Source organism: Miscanthus floridulus, chromosome 14, assembly GCF_019320115.1.
Source record: "Miscanthus floridulus cultivar M001 chromosome 14, ASM1932011v1, whole genome shotgun sequence".
NCBI lineage: Eukaryota > Viridiplantae > Streptophyta > Magnoliopsida > Poales > Poaceae > Miscanthus > Miscanthus floridulus.
Window position 1 is genome coordinate 85,481,920 of NC_089593.1, and position 22,585 is coordinate 85,504,504.

The window sequence follows — 22,585 nt, forward strand, 5'->3', positions numbered from 1 at the left end:
TAGATAGCATACATATAAAGATCCAAATGTTCAGCACATTCGTTAATGGCATCCGGGCTACATATAGATGATGTCCAAATGATCCGGCATCGATACATTCAAAAGCATTACCATCTCATCTCAACAGTTCAAGTCTCGGTCAAGATGAGTAAAGTACCAGCATGCATCATTGAGTCATATTATAGCTAAAACTAAAGCTAACAGATTAGAGCCACTACTAGTTAATGTGCAAAAGCACAACTCTACAAAAGAAGAAACCACCATCACATCCATGTTTTGCAACTAAACACAACCATCACATTATCGATGCATGATCGCCATTGTTGTCAGAACCTTGATTGTTGTCAACGTTTGCAGCATGAAGATTCCTATTGGTGTGGCCAACATCATTACCATTGTTGGCAGAATCTGAAGCAGCATGAGAAGACCCAGTTGCCTGAATGTGAACAAAGTTACAGTAAGTGGAATGCAAAAAAGTGAAGGATCCACAACGCTTTCATCTTGAAATGCACAGCAAGGCAACGATCAATTCCCAACCCCTCCTATTACTCCCTGAAAGCCCAACAAGTGATGAATCCTTTACCCTTGCTCATATTCTGGAAATTAGGATTTGTGTGATAATATACCCATGTGAGCCTACAACAGTGTGCTTCCCAGAACTGAATTTTGCATAGTACTAAATTGATCTATCAAAGTACATTACCATCCCACTAGAGAAGTCAATCATGCATACAAATGTCATCCCGATGCCCCCATAGCAAAAACATCATATGACATCACTGATATGAGAATAAGCCAGAGCAACATGTCGATAATGCTTGCGATGCCTTGAAGGTTAATTACCACTTCAATGCATCTCCCAAAAAAATATAATGCTCATGTGCATGTTCCAAATCAAGTAGCCAAACATCTCCTCCTTATCTAGAGGTACAAGCCAGTACCAACTGAATAATGCCAGGAACCATCTAAAGTACCAGTACCAAAAAGACAGGAGCAGCAGCCAAAAAGAGAATCAAGGTGTGAAATATTACAAACCAACATAAGGCCACTTCCTCACTGCAATAGCCATGCAAATTGACTGCAGTAGCTATACAACAATCAACATGAGGCCACTTCCTCACTGCTGCACTGTGTGTGGACATTCTGAATAGTACCCCACAAAATACTAATCAGTTTCTACTTCCTTTCCATATTAAAATCTCTAAGTGATGGATATGACAGCTACAAAACATGTTCATGGTGGAATGAAGATATACTCACAATTGCTTGCGTAGCGGACAAGTGTCGTAACACTTCTTCTAGTACAACCCTTCCTGTCTCCTGGTAAAGGTTCTACAAGTGTATTGCAAGCACAGATATTTCAAATTTAAATCATTAGATAATTCACATATAATATTGGTGAATTATTTACAAGAGCATTGCACATACTGGTACCAAGCCTACAAGAACTTTGTTTTGCTGTAGTGCGTTGTCCTTTTCATGATTCTCTCGTTGCAGCCTTCCATTTGCACGATGTAGCTCTTCCATTTCTCGAGACATGTCTTGCATAGTCACTGAATTTGATGGACGCACACTTATTTCCCTTCCGGCTGCCCTGACATCTGAAGACTTAACCGCACCATTTGCTATGGCAAGACGCCCATGCTTTCTCGGGGCACCACTAGACACATCATATAGCACCTTTCCATTCAAATATTGTTGTTGCTCAACCTCATGCCCATCCACTTCCATGTCTGCACCATCTCCATCCTCTTCGTTTGCACATTCTATCCTCTTAACAGCAGCAAGGTAGTCATCCTACAAAGACCAGAACAAGGAAACATGTTCTATAGATTTACAGATAGCCAAAACATGGTAACGTTGTATTCTGAAATTTCTGGACAGCAGCAAGAAAGTTACTTAAATAAATCATAACTAGAGTTCTAGATCACAGAAAAAATATGTTCTTTAATATTTTGGAAAGTTTATGAAGTTCTCCACATCTTTCTAGTTATAACATAGACCTGATTCTTAAGTTAACAGGGTGAAAAAGCACAAAGAAGCATTGCTCATTCAATGGGGAGTAATAAGATACCAGAGGGGTGCTAAGTGCAGGTTGCTAGGGCAACGGCCTTTCCTGAAAATTGAAGATAGCTACTGTCTGTATCTATTTGCTTGCAGGTAGCTAGCAGCATGGCAGCAGGTCCAACACTAGTTAGAAACCCAGTTCCTGAAAATTGAAGATAGCTACTGTCCGTATCTATTTGCTTGCAGGTAGCTAGCAGCATGGCAGCAGGTCCAGCACTAGTTGCAATAGGTTCCAACCAGATCTTGAACCAGTTAGAACTCAGTTTGCACTAGTTAGAAAATATACATCTTGAAAGCTGTACATCACAAACCAGGTTCAGAACAAGGCAAGCCCAAGAGCTAAAAGAAAACCCAAAAGAACAGAATAGGCTCATTGAGCGCTGCCTTATCACCCACCTCGCTTTGCTTAGCAGCATCACTTGGTACTTTGGCAACAGCTTAATTGAGCACGGCAACAGCTTAAATGAGCACAGCATATATACAGTTCCTATTCAGCGTTCACAAAGCTGGAAGGAAAGACGATGCTTTGGTGGGATCAAGATTCAAGAGGTAAGCCAGAAAGCCACCAGCAATCTTTCAAACAGCAATTCACCAAGAGGAAAGGCACATCACCAGCAAGGCAGTTTAGTTAGCTTCTTCCAAACGTCATATATTAAAAAATGGAGGAAGTACAAAGATTAACTAGGACCACTTATAGTTAGACACATGTCAGCTTAGCAAGGAAATGTACATCTTGAAAGCTGTACAGCACAAACCAGGTTCAGGATAGGACAAGCCCAAGAGCTAAAAGAAAACCCCTAAGGAACAAAATAGGCACATTGAGAACCCGGAGGCATAAAGTTGCTATGGAATCTGCCAAAATTTCCTGGGTACATTTCAGTGCCAATGTCCTAATGGAACATATGGAAGTCCATCCACAAAAGATGGTTGTGTTACTACAAAAAAGAAGAATTCCTACACAGGATTAGGTGAGATATGGCCCCCTTTTTTTATCTTTAGGGGGGCAGTAATATCTTCAAGTAAACTCAACACCACTCGAAGTAGTATACACCCTAGAACTGTACAAGAAGAAATTTTCAGCACACATGTCACATACATACCATGCGTTTCTGTGCTTTGTGGCTACTGATTGAACCACATCTACCATTGCTATCTAGGATTTTCATGCCAGATTTCATCGCAGCAAAGGTATTAATAGGGGTTGCTTTCTGTGGTCCAAAGTTAGCTTCCTAAAAAATAGTAAATTTTCCAATGAGATATGAATATACAATAGGCTACTAAGTTCCTAAAAAGACATTAAAGAATAAAGAATATACACGTGCATACCAATACTTGTTGTGTCTCTATGAATGGTCTAGATCCTCCTCGATTTTGAGCAATATCTTCATTACTTGAGCGAGATGTTTGCCCCCTCTTACGTTTGACCTTGTACTCATCTGAGCACCAATAAGCACAAAGGATGAGCCACACCTCATCATTCAACCACTCGAGCTTTCCTTGCTTGTATTGCTCATACTCGAGGTCAATATGGCATGCTACTGCATCTTTGATTTCTATGTGTTTTATTTCCCTGTAGTACTCCTTGACAGCATCCACACGGACTTGATACATCATGTTCCTCACCCTTTTCTTCAAACAGGCTTCTAGAACACAGTCTGCATCTTGTTGATCTCCTACTACAACTTGGAACAAACGCTGCATGTGTACAAAACCATGAACATAGGTTTCACATTGCATAGATTTTAGAAATTTCAAGTTTTAGAGGTTGCTCAGAAATTTTAGATTGAACATAGGTATCTTACCCAAAATTCGGAAACCACTTTTTCTCCCCTTGTCATTTCCGTAGCCTTAGGATTTTTATGAAAATAATCAGCCCAATCTAGAGCTGGGCGCTTGAATTCATCACCGTTCTCATCCACCTCCACAATCACACCTGGATATTCTCTTCTAAGTATGACCCCAAGCTGAGTAGTGTATTTGTAAGGTGGTGGGTAGTAAATATAACTGAATTACCTATAAATAAAGTAACAGGTCAGCACAAAAGGCTGCTAGGATATGGAAGTTCACAGCAACTGCAGTAGAATTCATGCAAGTATTCGGACATGGAAGTTCACAGTGAACATGTAAGAGATAAGACTTTGGTGCAGGTTTACATAAATTTCAAAAAAAAGATCATATTATATGTACACACAAGTAGACAACCATCTAAGCACTAATGGTTGCTAAAATAGTTGAGTGTGATGAGTAGCTTACTGCTTAATTAATCACCAATTAGTCACAGTCACTAGTAGTTGCTAAAATAGTAGAGTTTGGTGCAGCTGATTGTTTTATTACCAGCTAGCAGCCAAGTATATGGATCTTCTTGTGCCACACTCACCTACTACAACAGTATGAATTGAACTCTATGAAAGATATGACAAGGAAAACAAATCATGGTTGCTGCTAGGTACTATAAGCCATAATCTTCTTATCTGCAACAAAACAGGTAATGACCATAGCAAACTTTCAGTGTCACAGAAAATATACTTTGTCCATGTCCTGGATTAGTGGTGGAAAATGATCCATGTCATAGAAAATATACTTTGTCCTAGTCCTGGACATCATCTACTTTATGCTAAGACACATCCTATCAGATTTATGGCACCTATTGTTTATTTGCCTGCAATGGCACACAAAAAATTAAAATACAGTCCTGGCACTACCTAGAATAGAATCATGTGCAGCTACCAAATTACTAGCACCAAGGATCAGGAGCCAACAAAGAATCAAGCAAGAAATGCACTCACTCATCACCACTTGGTTTAAGAGCCACTTTAACACCACGTGGAGGTTGTTTAAATTTTGTTCGGGACCCTGCCTTCCTTCCTCTTTTCTTGGGTGGCTCTATTGGGGGAGCTTCAACAACTATTGTCCTTTGTGAGGCATCGCCTGCAGTTCCAGAACCTTCATTTGTTTGGGCTACACTGCTGTTGGCTACACTACGGGTGTGTTGAATGGAATGGACCATGGAACCGCCTGCACTTTTAGAACCATCATTCCTTTCGGCTGCACGAAAACTGGGCACACGTTTGTTGCGTGTACTGACCATCTACAGTAGATACAATATGTTAGATCCATCTTAAAACAAATAGTGCATTAGACAACAAATTATTAGAGGGGCAGCAAACATGGAAACTGCTATATTAATAAAGGATTGGAGAGAAAACAACATGAATTCAGATTTAGTAATACTGAAGCACACATGCAAACTGATATATTAATAATACTGGACTGTTGGCTGCATATTCAAAAATAGTTACATAGGATCTTATGCATAACAAATAGCATAACTAAAACATATATTTTGGACTGCATATTCAAAAATCATTTGGATCATAAGTTTCTTCATCTTCTTCATCCATTGCTTCATCATCCTCTTCCATCTCTTTCTCTTCTTCAATAGCTTCTTCATCATATTCCTCATTCAGAACAACTTGTTTCTGTATTGCTTCCAAGTCTTTTGGGTCAGTAACCTCATCTGATCCCGTTGCAATTAAGGAGTCTAAGGCATCACTCAAATCAATGACAAAGGCGCCATCCAAACCATCCGCTTGGTAGACATCCTGCACTACCCCTTCCATACTCATAGCTTCACTACTGCTTTCATTCATAGGCACACATCCATGTGGAGCAACATGGTAGACAACCCACCATGAAGACAACTCTCTGTTCTGACACGGGTATGACAGATAGTACACTTGAGTAACCTGACTAGCCATCACAAATGGGTCAAAATTTGATAATCTTAATGTATGATTGATCTCTACCAAGCCTAGATCTTCAATACGCCTCAATCCATTGGGTGTTGGATCAAACCAGGAGCAATAAAACAGCACCAACTCTAGTTTCATGCTGCCTTCCCACTCAATTTTAATTATATCTTCTATGATTCCATAATACTCTAGAGCATTGTCTGATTCATCATAAGAAGTTACACAAACACCACTATTGATAGTTGTTAGCCCTACTCTTCCACTCTCATATTTCTTTGAATGGAATCTATAGCCATTGACATCATAACACCCATAGGACCTAACTCGAGGGCAGTAACCATAGGACATTTGGAACAGAGCATTGTGAATGCTAGCTGATCTCAAGCACTGAAAAACCACAAATTATGTGATAAGTTTTTTATCATAATTCACAATGTTGGAACAGAACAAAGGCTGAAGTGTATGAGAAAATTACTTGCTCTTTGAACCAATCAAAAAAATTTGGACCAGATTGTATACCACGGCTATTTTTCCAACCATTTAACCTTAAATCATGATGTTGCTAGTCTGTGGGAGCTATACGGCTCTTCCACTGTTCATTATCGAAGTGTCTACATGAACAAAATTCTTGTTATGCCTAGATAATAAAAAATCTAGAACATAACAGTAATGACGTTTTTGGCACAACATACGTGAAGAAATCATCCATCTCCGACATGTTTGTCAATATGTATAGAAAAGCAACCTTGTACTCCTTGTTTGAGAGTTCACGAACACCTCTAGGGCTCATGCAACGACCCAGGCATTTAAAAATGTCAAGGTCACATGTACCTTGAAATGAAGATGCACAATCATCATAGCGAGGCACCTTATTTCTAACAGATGGAGCATGGGGTCTAAAATATAGACTTAGTGTATTTGCAGCCTCTTCAACAAGAAATGCCTCAACAATGCCAGCCTCAACACGAGCCTTATTTCTTACTTTTTTCCTAAGTTTTTGGATACACCTACGAAGTGAGAGCAACGTATTACAGATAGCTAACTTACGGTCAGTGACATAAATAAACTAGTTATTTCAATATTTCTAGATTTACCTCTCATATGAATAGCACCAACATGCTAGGACAGGACCACCTAATCGTGCTTCATAAGGCAGATGTATGATGAGATGTTGCATAACATTGAAGAAACCTAGAGGAAATATCTTCTCCATTTTGCAAAGAAGCACTACAACATTCTCCTCCAGAGAGCGGATAACATCTTTTCTAAGCTCTTTGGCACACAATTGCCGATAGAAGAAACTAAGCTCAGCCAAACAACACCACACATTATCTGGCAAAAACCCACAAAACACTACAGGGAGCAACCTTTCCATAAAGATGTGATAATCATGACTTTTTAGTCCAAAAATTTTCTTTTGCAGCAGATTCACACCACGCTTCAGATTGGATGCATATGAGTCAGGGAACTGCTATTCTTTGAACCATTGCAGGATGGTTGGCCTAACATCTTTGTGAACGCTGAATGGACCTCTAGGCCTATCCCACTGCCCATTGCTCTTTTGCATCAAATGCATGGAAGGACGATTACATATAATAGCCAAATCTAGCCTAGCTTTCACATTATCTTTGCTCTTTTCAGCTATGTCAAAACATGTGTTCCATATGGCTTCACCCATATTCTTTTCATTATGCATCACATCAATATTGTGTGGAAGTAGCAACTTATGGAAATATGGAAGCTACCTAAACCAAAGTACATGTGTCCAATTGTGCAATCTACCGTTGGTTTGTGTATCACCAGCAAACTGGTTCACATGGGCTTGCACTTCCTCCCCTGTTAAGTACCTAGGTGCCTCATCAAACACCTTGGTGTTCTTGCGAAAAGCATTAGCTTCATTTCTAAATGGATGATCTTTAGGCAAGAAACGCCTATGGGTATCAAACCAGCAAGCCTTACGCCCATTAGGGAGTAGGAATCCTCGACAACCACACCCATATGGGCATGACAACCTACCATGGGTGCTCCAGCCGGAAAAGTCCCCATAAGCCATAAAGTCATGTACTGACCAAAGGTAGATTCCTCTCATTGTAAACTCCTCCTTCAATGAAGCATCCCATGTTGTGACCCCCTTCCATAGTTCTTGAAATTCATCAACTAAGGGCTGCATTAAAACATTCAATTTTCTACCAGGATGCTCCGGACCAAGAACAACAAGTGCGAGGAAAATATACTCAGACCTTAAGAGTGTGCCAGGAGGTAGGTTTAGTGGGGTCACAAAGACTGGCCAACATGAGTAAGGTGCAGCATTCACATCAAATGGTTGGAAACCATCTGTTGCTACTGCAAGGCGCACATTTCTTTTTTCCTGTGCAAATTATGGATAGTCCACATTAAATTGTTGCCAAGCCTCTCCATCACAAGGGTGCACCATCTTACCACATGTTGTGGGACTATATGATCTCATTAACTTGGTTGTCTCCCCATGGAGATATAACCTTTGCAGCCTATCTATGATTGGAAGATAGCGCAAAACTTTGCGTGCAACCTTTGTTCGCCCTTCCACATACCGATTAGCACCACAAAAATCACATTTATCTTTGTCCTTGTTATCTTTGTAGAATAGCATGCAATTGTTATAGCAAACATCAATTTTGATATATTGCATACCAAGACCCTCTAATAATTTCCTAGATTGGTACAAGTCATTAGGTAACTTGGAGTCAGGAGGAAGGAGTTCATGTACTATGCCTAGTATATCATCATATTCTGCGACGGACATGTTGTACCGTGACTTCACAGCAAACAAGCGAGCTACAGCAGACAAGCGTGAGTGTGTGGTTCTATCATGCACCAACTCATCTGCACTAGCAACCATCCTATAGAAAGCTTTGGCATATGCTGATGGTTCAGCATCCAGTATAGGTGGATGGTGCCCAGCAAGCTCAACCAACATTTGATCCATCTAATCAACTTCATCAGTGCCCTCTCTATTTCCCACACCATCATATCCATCATGTGAAATCAGCCCCTCACCATGCTCAGTCCAAGTTTCATAGTCTTCCTTAAAACCATACCTACACAAATGCATCTCTATAGTGTATCTTATATGCCTAAAGTAGTTCCGACATTGTGCACAAGGACACTTAATAGTATCATTTTCAGCTACACCAGGAATTGAAAATGCACTATTCAAGAATTCATTGGTTCCATCAATCCATTCATTTGAGGGAGCTTTGCCACGTTGCCAACCATTATACATCCATGTTCGGCTTGACATATTAACTAGTTCTGTTTCAAATATTAATATATTAGATATCACAACAAAGGAAGCTCAATTATTTTTAGTGCAAGGACAGACATTCCAAACTCAGACAAGTGGGCACACAAATAAAATGTAGAATAACAACATCGTCATACAACAAATAAAACTAGTGAAGAAAGAAGTGTACCTTGAGTCTCACAGGTACTCAACAACTCTTCACTGTCGACCTCCAACAGGAACCTTCAGTCCTTGTTTAGCCCAAAATCTTTACTGCAGTACATCAGGGATATGAGATTAGAATTTCCAGTAAAAAAAATTAATGCTATTAGTGAGGCCAGCCACCAACACATGCCCATACTGACAGCTATCGTTAAACTCAAGGCATTTTTTGAAAAAAAAAATCTCACACTGCATCTTTCACTGTCAAGGAAGAAGAGAAGGCAAGTGATTGACATATTTTCCTTCTTCTCAGCCATAATATAACATGCCAAGTTCACGAAAAGCCAGGCCAGGTCAATTGTGGGCAGTAGGCCACAGCAACAACCTGATTCCTATGGAATCACAAATCATGGCTAGAGCATTGTACATAGTTTGACCCAGCCTGCCTCAGGCTACCTGTTTCCTTCTTTGTTGCTGTTTTTTGTTCTGTTTCTGTTGTACAGTTGGTTCTTTTTGCTTTAATAAAATCCTAACAGTGGGGCCTTCCCCTGCTGTTTTTTTGGGTAAAAAAAAACAAATCATGGCTAGGAGCTAGGATATGGATGTTACTCAGGTCACCTCACCCAATGCTTCAAGCTAGACTTTTTTAGTGAGAATCAATCACAAGAACCAGATAAAGTTTCTAGATTGGCATAGACAATTCAGCCCATTTGGTTATAAGTCCCCAAGGCTTTGGTAGTGAAACAATTCATTAAACAAGAGTAGACTGAAAACCAGTCAATGAAGTAGCTCGCTTCAGTATTAATTTTTCAAGGAAAAAATAACTCTCAAAAAACTGGTCAGATACATCTAGACAAACCTGTATAGCTTCAAGATTCTGTTTCCCTTGAGTGTAAAGTAACTTCAAGCATGATGCATGAATCCTGTAAACAGGGTCGACTGCAGTTGGATTCAGCATCATGGCTTTGTTGTAGTATGAAAATGCCTTAGAAAAGGAATGCCCCAGTTTCTCACACAGTTTCCCAAGGTAAAAGAGAGCAAGTTAAACATGTTATTGTGAAAGCAATACTTACCAGCAACTCGTCATAATTCAGCATTTTTAGATCCGTTCAATAATAGTTGTTGATCTGTGTCTTAACTATATGATTTATCTTCAAATTCATGCTTATCGCCTTGTAAACTTCTAAGAAAATACAGACCACATCTCTAAACAATTTTCTCTCTCATTTTTCAATAAGTATTCAGTTATCAACTTATGATAAATTAGAATTCCATCTGTTCCTACATTTTATATGAATACATTTAAGAATTCATATGCGTGTAGCTAATATGCTACGTTTTGATATACATACACATATTATTCTGCCAACTATGTCTAGCCTATAAATTGAAAATTAAGTACTTGGTTTTATCCCATTGCCACATTCAGTTCTGACATCAAGCAACTTCATTTTCATATTTTATTTTCTTCCAGCAATGTACTTTGTCTTTGCTTTAATAACTATTTCTTTGGAAAACAGCGTTTTGCTGCGGTTATTATGTGGATAAGAGAACCAAAAACTACAACATTGATATTTGCTTCAGGGAAAATGGTAAGTTTAACTTCTCTATCAGTGATGTTGTGCATGTTCTTTTTAAGTACTTCCTCTGTCCCTAAAAGAAAGCGATTTTTACAAAATTTTAGATAGTCATATTCCAGGACATCTATTAAGCATAGATAGTCATAATTGAACGGATTGAGTAAAGCAATTTTTATAATATATTACTTTACTAGTAAACTAAATCAGGAATAATACATCATCTTTTACACTAGAGTAGAGGATTAAAGTACATCACCTTACACTTGGGGTTAGATCAGATCCGTTCCTGTGCGCCGCCGGCGGATCTGGCGCAGGGAGGTCGCGTGCAGGTGCGTCGCCGGCAAATCTGGCACAAGCCTCGACCGGCAGCGGGCCTGGGGAAGCGCACGGGAGGGGCCGTGCTGGAAGGGGCGATGTCCGTCGGCGGGCTAGGGTGGCGGCCGGCGGCGCACAGGAGGGGCCGCGCCGAGAGGGCCAGCCGCGGAGAGGTGAACCTGGGGCGGCGCCACGGGAGGGGCCGCGCCGAGAGGGCCGGCCGCGAAGAGGCAGATCTAGGGCGGCGCGCCGGAGAGACGAGGGGCGTCGCGCCGGGACGTGCGCTGGACGGGAGGGAGACCAGGGGCTACGGCCGCCGGCGGGCTGGTGGCTACGGCCGTCGGTGGGCTAGTGGCAGATCTAGGCGACATCGGACTTTAGGGCAGCGAGCGGCGGCCATGGAGCTAGGGTGCCTAGCGGCGGGCGGCGAGCGGCGAATGTGCAGATGGGGGTGGTCTTGTGTGGTGAGCGGCAGACTTGGAGCCGGGAGCGACGGTACTACGGGAGTGCGAGCAGTCTCTGCGGAGTTCGGCCTCTGGCGACGCGTTTGGGATAGCGTCGGTGGTGGCCGCGGGAGGATTTAGTTTTAGGGTGTTTTTGTTTTCTTTCTTTTTTCACTCTCTTTTCTATTCTATACCGCGCCACTGTGCCTGTGTCGTTTTTTTTTCTGTGAGTTAAACAAAACCCACAGAATAATTTCTATTTCTCTGTCGGTGTTCATTGTTTTTCTGTGTGTATTGACACGCACAGAAAAATAACTCAATTATTCTGTCGGTTTTTTTATATTTCTGTGGAGATTTTTTGAAACCGACAGAAAAATTATAAATTTTCTGTGTGTTCTAAGAAACACGCACAGAAAAAATCAATACGCACAGAAGTATTCGAGTTTCCAGTAGTGAAACAAACTCAGTTACATCTAGAATCGAAGAAACCTTTCAAACAGGTAGCATCAAGAATGCCCAAGTTAAAAAAAAAGAATATATTGTCGGATTGACCAAATTAAAAATAATACATATTAGCTTTTTTGGGGGAAAATGATACACATTAGCTGAGCACAAGTGAATCAACAAGCTACTTTGCGTCTGGCTTGGAAAACCTTGAGGTCCAACCAGTTGGATTAAGATAAACCACCTTATAATAAACAGATTACAACCACTGCGATGCAGGCATGCAGCTGCAGTGGCGGACATGGTCCCAAAACTTTTTCTTTGAAAGAATCATGGTCCAAAAACTTAGCATTCAGCTTTATTTATTTTATGTAATTCTGAAAATTAAATGTGAAATAAGAGAAAGCAAAAGTCGTATCGTTTATTTCCCTCCCCACCTCCCTTATCTCCCGCGCTCTGCTCTTCCCAGTTCCCACCATCGCCTCCACCTCCACCTCCACCATGGCTGGCGTGGGCATCACCTCCCCTCCGGCGCCACACGCCTTGGCGCCCGCCGCATCTCCTTCCGCCTCCTCATACTCCACGCCAGGCCTCCGCCGTCTCCGCCTCTCTACCCGACTCGCCGCCGCCGGGGCGTCGTTCCGCGCGCGGCGGTGCGCCGCCGCTGCCGACGGTGGGGCCGCGGCCTCGGAGGGCGCCTCTGCGGTGGCGGACCCCGACGCGGGCACAGACGTTGCCGGAGGCGCCGCAACCTCCACGCGGCCGCCCTATTCTATCATCTCCGCGGATAACGTGCAGAAGGCGATGCGCGGCCTTGGTGCGTCGGTTTCTTGATTCATTTCACGCATTCGATTCCTTTGTGGGTATTGTTGAATGTTGATAATATGTGAATTGGGTGATGCGAAGCTGCTTAGAAATTATCAGTTTGGGGACTGGGGTGCTTTTGATCAAAGTTTTAAATCGCCGGCTAAGGCAGTTAGAGGCAAGTTTCTCCAGACGCTACAAACGCTATAGCCGGATATAGAGTCCGCTAATTCATTTAGCGGTTTTGTAAAATATGTCACAAATTAGTGAAAAGAAGTTCTGGTCTTCCGTCTTCTTTAGAGAACGCCGCCGCCGCTCTTTCCAGAGGATAGGTCTGAGAGGATGCGTGAGATTAGGCAATTAGTAAGGTTCGAGTGGCATTTTGGGCCATCGCTGCTGTTTTGGGCCCTCCTCTGATCAAAATTGTAGGAAGCCCACTCTGATTTCAGCCCACGAGTCCGCCAGGAACTGCTTAGCGAAGCTATATCAACCCCGTTTAGCGTTTTTAGCGTGCTAATCGCCGCTATTAGCGTTCAAGATCAGTTAGGGCTAAAACGGACCTCTCCTAGCGCCGGCCTTGCTAATCCGTTAAATCCGGCTATTTGAAACATTGCTTTTGATGTATTTATATTTCTCTAGCAAATAGTGCGCTGCAGCGGTACTTCATGGTATTATTGGGTGCGAGTTCTTTTAACTCACGGATCATGAGTTGGGATCATATATGGAACATGATATAAGGGCAGGATAGGATTGTGATATCAGATTTGGATTAGGTTTATTGACATGTGGAGGATGAACTCGAGTCCCGAGGTGAGTTTCTAGAAGCGACAGAAAAAGAAATTCTCCCTCTTTAATATTAGGTAGGTATATAGATATAGATTAGATTAGATTGAATGGCAAACTGCTTAAGGTTTCAATTATTGTAGGATTGCATGTAGTAGATAATTTTAGATGATGATTTAATTTAAAATTAAATGTATAGTGAGTTGCCACATGGATGGATGTATGGCTTGTTCGCCCCCTTTCAATTGGAAACCCTGCTTCCTAGTAAGTGGTAAACTGAGTGGCCCATATAATGGCATTTGAAGTTAAAGTTCCCTTGTGCAAGAAGTTAATTTAGCCACAATGTTATGCCGGTTCTGGAGGATGTTTCTGCTTTGCACACTACTGTTGTATATTTAACAATATTTCCACAAACTTGCAGCAATTACAGATGCTGATCACTATGGGAGGCTTGAAGTCACCAGACTAGCTTCTACCGATGAGGTAGATTGAAATTTTCCACATGTGTAGTTCTTTTCTTTCTTTTAAAGGATCCCATGAGCTTTAGCATCCACTTGAGATGGAGGCCTGACCTGGCAATAAACCGGTTAAACAATCTTGACACCACTGTGCTATTGGCCTGAAATAGTATGCATCTCATTACAATGGCATTAACAAAGTACCTGGTAGATGCAAAGACTGGCAAACTTTTTCAAATTCTAGTTGGTACTGAACAATAACAGTGTCTTGCCCCATTATGGCCAGCTTCCTACTTGCATCTGACAACCATTCTAAAGTTAGATACTACTGTAACTAAGCTATGGTGTTATGTTCACAATGACTATATTTTGGAATATGTATAGTAGAGCACTCAATTCTAATAATGAGAATCTGTGCCAAACAGCCAAAGAAACTTTTAGCTATATCATGATATTTGGTGAGTATTCAAGCTAAAAGCCCAAATTATACACTATGAGATTCAGTTAGCTCTGGAGTCTAAAACAACCAGATATATGCATAAACTAAGTTTGCATGGTCATCAAGTGCATTGTGTTTCGTTCACATAGCTCATAGAGACCAGAAAATTCAGAGCCTCAAATCCAGAGATTGGATTTAAAGTCAGTCTTGTACCTTTTTATACATGCAGGAACAATTTTACTTGTATATGTTGTTTTACTCTCAATCTCACTTTAAAACTTTATGAACTGCCTTTGTTGAACACTAGTTGGTAGATACTTTCTGCTGAGTACTAAGATCCTTTAAGGTGTGTTTGGTTTGAGAATGGTCCATCATCTTCTCGCTCCTCGCTTTTTTGTTTGGTGGTAGAATAGATGGGTTGATTCTCCACCACCTCATCCCTCATAAGCTAATAACGGGATAATTCCACCAAAAGTCATGAGATGAACTCATGGTGCACCACCTCATCTAGGATGGGGTGATTCCTCAAACCAAACACCCTTAGTAACTGAGTTTGGCCTTGAAACAGGTAAAGGCTGCTTACGAGAAGAAGTGTGAAGAACTAAATAGCAAAGAACTAGAAGAAGAGGAGCTTCACAAGGAATATGACCTCATAAAGGTTCTCAGCCTAAAATAGGAGTCATAATGCCTCACTTCAATCATTTCCTGTTCTTCAATCATATATGCACCATTGTAGGAATCATTTACCATACTATCAACCGAGGAAGAACGAAGATTATATGATTGGAGCTTGTCAAGAAGTGGACAGCCTGAGCGATATGTGTGGCCATTTCAAGTTGATCCTTTGGAGATGGCACCAGATCCTCCACAGGTTTGCATCAGCTCAAAGCAAAACTGGGGTTTTATGAGGATGACTTGTCCTATTAAAAACTTTTTGAATATTCCTTTGGAAAACTTTTTTACTCAACATGCTCCATGATTTTCTTAGGAATTGTAGCTTCTAAACGTTGTACGAATGAAACTGTTATTGCAAAACAAGATAAACCGGCTATAGTAATATTTAGTAGGGCTCATGGACCCATTATTGAGTATAAAGTAACTCACTTGGTACAAATAGATCGATAAAATAATTTATTGTCTTCAGATTGAAAGATGGAAAAAGTGGACAAATGTTACTCCCTAATGAATTAATGATGTTGTTTTGAGAATGTCTATTGATTGTGAGGATGACACATAGGTCCAACATGTTAATGATACAGAAACAAGCAATGGCAATTTTGAAATTGCAAATTTTCATTAGTCTGCTAGGACATTGTTTCCTTGAACTACTAACAAAGGCTAAAATTCATTTGACGTGCTGCTCTTTGTTGTGCATAACTTAACTAAAGGTGTTGCATGATTGATGAAACAGGAACCAGAAGATGAGTTTCCAACCAAGCTCGTTGGCTACTTCTTGCTGGCGTGGTTCATACTCTCTGTTGCTCTCTCAGTGACCCTCAACAAATGAGGAATTTCTCGCAAAAAGAACATGAATTGTAACCCAATAATCTCTTTGAAGCGCCCCTGGTTATCCAGAAACTCAAATGTGATATAGGTACTAGCCCTAGGAGGCAAGTACACATATTTATTACATTTAGATGTTCTCAGATCGGTAGTTGTGACGGGATTGGGTGATGAATCCACCCAATACAGTAACCATAATACAATAAAGAACCATGCGATCCAAAAACAACAGAGCACGCTATCCATCTGGCAATCCCAAGCCACAGGCTTAGTTGTATGCAAACATGACCTTACTCAAACATCGCTTCGGGGATGAAATTGGGTCTTTCTCTGTACAGCAAAGCAAGGACGAGTATAAAGTACTTAGCAAATCCAACGTTATCCTACGGAAGGGGATATTAGTACATGAATATGGATAAATCAATGATGAGGTTTGGTTTTATTTGCCTAGAGCTATCTATTGACACATGCAAGGTTTTGTTTTGTAAACACCTCTTTGCAAAAGACATTTTTTTCATATATATGAGTATCTCTTAAAAGGGTTTCTCACAATTTTGCGATTATTGTTTGTCATAATTTTAAGTGTTGTTGAACACTGTTCCAACAAAACATGGCTGGCAACCATTTATTTCCAAAATCATACACACACTCATGTTTCCGCTCATCCCAACCCAACTAGTTGAAACCAAATCGTAACTCGTCCGAGACCACGGACATGGCTTTCCAGATAGATTTTACACTTTGCAGAGGTTGTACACTTTTTCCATAAGTAAGATACCGTAACTTAACACCATTGTGTAAGCATAGATCCATCAAAGCCATTACCCTCCATAGCGCTCATACGTTTCATACAATTTCTCAAATTTCACATAGATCTCTTAGTATCTTATTGCACACCTGCCTCTAGGTGATTGCCATACCAACTAAGGAGATTTAGACTAAGCCTTGCCACATACAAGATCGAGTGGTTGTACGTTAGAATGAGTTAGACAAGATAAATCATCAACTCAATCCTTAATCGAGACAAGGCGGATACCTTCATGCTTAACCACAAAAGGTACAAGCCACAACTCCAAGGCACCCACAAAGGGACCGATTCGTCCCATCTCTAGGGTAATCACCATCTCTAATTTGTTCATTAACTCTTTCACAATCCCACACAATGCAACTAACATGGTTTTACTTTGCAAATTATTGTATTTAAGAAAGACATAGTATGTGGGTATCCATGATAAGTACCAAATCCTAAGCATACTAGTTAACGATATCTCATCGCGGCATAACAACAATCCTTAGGTTTAAGCAAGGTAATCAAGTCAAGCAATTCAAGGATGGCTATTTAAACGGGCTCTAGCTAAGCAGCAAAATACTTTGTACATATAACTCGTACATGCAATATTTGATAATGGCTTTTTTAAACGTAAGAGAGTTGTGTTTTATTGTATTAGAGAGAAAAAGGGAGGGTCTCCATATAACTCCTTCCTCTCATAGAGGGACTAGATATGAGAGTCGGGGATCCAAACTAAAAAATAAGGCCTTAAAGAAAACCGAAAACAACAAGACTTGACCACACCTGAGGAATTAGGCGACCCTTCCAAGGCCCAGACCTTGTAGTTTCTTAGTGCCTACTAGACGCCAAAGATTGTGTTCATCCTTAAGCAAACTCAAGATTGAGTTAACTGAAGGAGAAACACCCTAAGAAAACACAAGCATTCCTATGTTTATAGATCATCCAAGCACCCAAAATGATAAGGGGATTAACACCCTTTTTGTCCTCTTTCTCTACCCTTTTAATAGTCATGCGCCACCATTCAACGAAGCTAGATTCCTGTTGACATGGAACCGACCTAGAAAGGTTTAGTGGAGCAAACAAACTGAACCGACCTATAAATGGCTTCTATGGGTTTTGTTTGAAATAAAAACATGATCAAAGGGGATTAGGTTGGAGTTGCCTTTGTTGTGGACCTAGGTAATCTCCTGCTGGTAGTTCGAGTCCTCGGGCTCTATTTACACCGAAATTTGGGAGAAGAGCACGGTAACTCGTAGGCTTCCAAGAATGTGCCAATCAAGGAATCGATTGCATAAGGATTGATATTAGCCGGTTCGGATGCGATACTAGGATCGGTTCTCTTTGAATGACGTCAGCAGATAACGATGATGAGATATGATTGGTGTCGGGAAGATACATGTCAGACTCTACAAAAGGGAAAAGATTAGGGTCCAAGTTATCTTAAAATAGGAATGTTTTCTTCGTACCAAAGATTGTACCGAGTTGTACTCGAGTAGGATTCATTTTTTAGGCTTCGGGTATAAATATAAAACCCGGCTATTGTAAAAGACACACAATCAATCAAATACAAGTTACTTACTTTTTTCGGCTCCGGCCACCCCTTAGGAGTAGGAGTAGAGTAGATCTCAGCGAGTTCTTCAGCAAGTACAACTACATCAATCTGGTCGACCTCCACTGCTTGTATGTAAGTACCGTCATGGCTTATACCCCTGTTCGTACGACTGCATCGATCCGATCGACCTTCACTGCGACTCTGGTATAAGTTAGTTATCGATTCTTATCTAGTTCAAGTAAGGCTGCATCGATCCGGTCGATCTCCACTGATCGAACTAGATTAAGGTCAATTTATCGGCTCTATCTAAGGGTGGTGTTCCTTCGGATAGATTCATTAAGTTACCGATATTGCTTATTGCTTCCATTATTTATTTAATTACAGAAATATCACTTCGCCCAATTAGGATTGATCTAGATCGGCCTTATATCTTGTTTAACCCATCGTTTGTTAATCTAAACTAATCTAATATGCACTTTAAATGACAAGTTATGTTTTATCGGCTGTTTTATATGAATCTTGATCGTGCATAGCGTGCGGTTAAGGCATGTCTGGTCTTGAGTAGATCTATTGGCTAGCAAAAATTGTTCCATGGCCCGTTATCACGGCTTGTGTGATTCTGCCTCACACCCCATTGTTAGCACCATGGAGTAGGGATCGTTATTTGGTGGATCTGTTCCTGAGAGGGCATGACCTTAACTGTGCGCTATGCTTGAATCGGCTATTTTAGCCGATATCGAGCGCTTTCACGAACAGTTCACATCACGAGATCATTGAAGTAAGGATAGGTTGAAAGATGTGTTAGCCCCATGATCTTATTATTATATTATGGCCTGCATGATTCTGCCTCATGCCCCACTGATATTAGTAATAAGTTAGGGTCATCGAGTCTATTGTTGTTTCTATGGCCTGCATGATTCTGCCTCATGCCCCACTGGTCATAGCGATAGATGAGATCTAATATGTTCATTAGATTTATCTTTATTAAATGGTTGATTGGTGATGAGCTGTTTCTTTTATATAAAAGGGGTTCGGTTACTTACAGTCATTGGCTTAGCATAAATTAATCATTGTTGACATCCTTTTGCCATTGACCGATATTTGTCTAAATAATGATATTCATCCTAAACGATAACCGATTCTTCTTACACAACCCCACAATCTTTAAACTGATTTATTCTTATGAATATGCTGGAATCGACTATTTAGTCGATCTCCTTTCATATCGGCTCTTAGAGCCGCACATTCGGGACTGTCTGGCAACACCGGCACGTTCCATCCTAAATTACTAATAAACTTTCTCTCCTTGTCAATTGCAGGGTCAAATTGACTGGCACGTCTCGGGAGGAGTGCGTAGGATCGACCACCCCTGCGCTGAAGCTAGGCAGATCTCTAGCTCTATCGAGCGGACCCTTCTGGCTTGCTCGTGTGCCCTCAGCACGGGATGAAATTTTGTGCCGACACACGTTTCTGGCACGCCTGGTGGGACCCCACAATCGTCATGGCGGTTCACAACAACAACGACATCCTTATGGTACATTATGAAGATCTACCTAATGGAGATAAAGGTGTCATCAGCAAAGCTATAGAAGAATTTCAGAACAAGTGTTTGTTGTCCTACACCAAAACATGTGACAACACAATTATTCAGAAATATCCACTACCAAGAGTTCTATTGCACGGGTAGACAGATACAGTTGAAGCTGAAGACAGGCGTTTCTTTACGGAAGTTGTAGACAAATCTGTTCGTGATGCCATTTCAAGCCATAATGAAGCTTTCTTGGACATATTCCACAACACCATGAAAGAGGCGATTCATGGGTCTCTAGTTGGTCAAGTTGGGCCGGCTTATTACAACATTCCACATCCGACGACCCAAGGGACTAATCAAGTCGGTACCAGCCATCAAGAAGTAGCACCAGCTAGTAATGATGATGTCCAGGCAGTTCAGGGTTCATCTGAACAAGCTCGAGGAACTACTATGAATCAGATATAGTATAATCCTATACCGTCAGTACAACATGTGCAACAGCCGGTGGGGCAAGGTTAGAACTAGGTGATCAATTTTGGTGCATCAGGCCACATACCGTTGTCGGCTCAAAAAATAGCACCATCAATTGAAAGGATCCATAGAGATATAGATCCTCATGTCTACAATAAGAGACTTCAAGCAGCAAGCCAGAAAAGGACCCATCAGATAGAGATTCCACAGGGTTATCATTATGGCAAAAATTATAACACCCTTCACATGATTCCAAATCCAGGGTATCAAGGCACACGGGATTTCAATCCACAGATGGGTCAGCAGGTGCAGGGAAATCTAAATTCACATACTGACGAGTTGTTGCTAAAGGTGACCGAGATGATGAAGAATCAGTTTGATCTGAAGCCAAAAGGGCTGGCCTTTTTATACAAACGCCCATATCCAGAATTGTATGATTTGGTCTCTCTTCCCACAAATTATAGGCTCCCACAGTTTGCTAAGTTCATCGGCCAAGACAGTACAAGCACAATAGAATATGTCAGTCGGTATCTCACACAATTGGGTGAGGCATCAGTTGAGGAGGCCCATCAAATTCGTTTCTTCTCCTTGTCCCTATCAGGGCTAGCCTTCACTTGGTTTTCATCACTGCCAGTCAACTCTATTGCCAATTGGGCTGACCTAGAGAAGAAATTTCATACATATTTTTATACTAGGACTGGACAAAAGAAGATTATCGATCTAACAACTATAAGGCAGAAGACTAATGAATCGGGCACTGAGTTTCTTTAGAGGTTCTGGGAGGCTAGGAACTTATGTTTCTCATTAAATTTAGCTGATGATCAGCTAGCTGCTTTAGCCGTTCAAGGAATGCTGCCAATGTGGAAAGAAAAATTGCTAGGACAAGAATTTGACAACTTGGGTCAATTGGCTCAACGAGTGGCAGCACTTAATAGCCAATTCCAGAGTATGTGCAGAGATACCCGATTTTAGATGAGTACCACAGTGGCTGAAGCTTATAATCCATACTCAGTCGATGACGGCTATGAAGATGAAGAAGAAGAGGTTGCTGCGGCTGAATGGAATTGGGAAAAAAGACAGTAATGGTGCCAAATCCATGGGGAAGAGGAGTCGAGGAGAGCTATGACTTTGATGTCACAAAATCAGACAAGCTCTTCGACTTCTTGCTTCAGAAGGGGCAGATCAAGTTGCCCGACAATCATGTTATGTTGCCCCATAATCAGTTGAAGAATAAGAAGTTCTGCAAGTTCCATAACGCTGCTTCTCATTCCACAAATGAATGCAGAATTTTTTGGCAGCATATACAGAAGGCTATTCAGCAAGGAAGGCTCAAGTTTGATACACCTCGGAAAATGAAAGTTGATGATAATCCTTTCCTAGGAGATCAAAACATGGTTGATGCTAGGCTGCTCAAAGGAAAGACTATGGTCCTAACATCAACCAAATCAAGAGAAGTTGGAACAGTCGATCCCAAGATGTAAATATCGGCCGATGAATACATGAAAATTAAGAGACGTCGCGATAAGCAAAAGAGCCGATATGAGCAGGGGGAAACGTCAAAAGCAGGGGCGACAAAGCCACGGGTTACATCTCAAATTCTGTTGAATAAATGGCAGTGATAGAAGGGAAAGGATTATCAGTGTTGGTTAAAGGATCAAGAATACCAGCGTCAACTGGAAAAAGAGAGGTATGAAAGGAAATAAGCTGAATCACATTGGAATTGTCCTTTCTTCAGACATTGCTGGAATGAAGGTTTGAAGTTGCCTACCAGACATGACTGTCCAGAATGCAGCGATCAATATTGGGAGTTTAGGCAATCTCAAACCAACCGCCAGTCTATCCATGCTCAAGATGCATATCATCATAATAACATAGATCGGCGCTTAAAAAATAAAAGTGTTCATGATCGGCTTGGAAAATGAGTTGTTGACCAAGACTGGGCTGATTATGAAGAAGAGGGCAACAAAAGAAAATATGTTTGGTAGGAAGGCCAATGGTGTCCAGGAGGATTGACAAGAAGCCAGAAGAGAAGGGTCCAATGCCTAAGGAGTAAAGAGTTGGAACAGGCTTAGGCATCCGGCAAACCTCAAGTATGGCGTGCTAAGCAAACAGCTGATAGAAAGCAACCATTGGCTAATATTCAAATGGCTTTTCTGTTGCCGTCAGAATTCAGAGCTCTGGCAGATCAAGAAGTTTATTCGGATTTCGATGAATCGAAGTATGAGATAG

At 41.2% G+C, this 22,585-nt stretch overlaps 2 protein-coding genes across 2 annotated transcripts; one reads left to right on the forward strand and one right to left on the reverse strand.

The window, feature by feature from the left end:
• Nucleotides 1–295: 295 nt before the first annotated feature.
• LOC136503905 (uncharacterized) lies at nucleotides 296–3,245 on the reverse strand. The gene is made up of 3 exons (XM_066498827.1): nucleotides 3,168–3,245; nucleotides 1,429–1,797; nucleotides 296–436 (listed from the first exon to the last, which is right to left on the reverse strand). Exons 1-3 carry the CDS (start codon nucleotides 3,243–3,245, stop codon nucleotides 296–298), a joined length of 588 nt encoding a protein of 195 aa, XP_066354924.1.
• A 9,208-nt stretch (nucleotides 3,246–12,453) lies between these two features.
• On the forward strand, nucleotides 12,454–16,155 carry LOC136504700 (NAD(P)H-quinone oxidoreductase subunit U, chloroplastic-like). The gene is made up of 5 exons (XM_066499667.1): nucleotides 12,454–12,842; nucleotides 14,034–14,095; nucleotides 15,078–15,167; nucleotides 15,246–15,380; nucleotides 15,921–16,155. Exons 1-5 carry the CDS (start codon nucleotides 12,527–12,529, stop codon nucleotides 16,014–16,016), a joined length of 699 nt encoding a protein of 232 aa, XP_066355764.1. The 5' UTR covers nucleotides 12,454–12,526; the 3' UTR covers nucleotides 16,017–16,155.
• The last annotated feature ends 6,430 nt before the right edge of the window (nucleotides 16,156–22,585 follow it).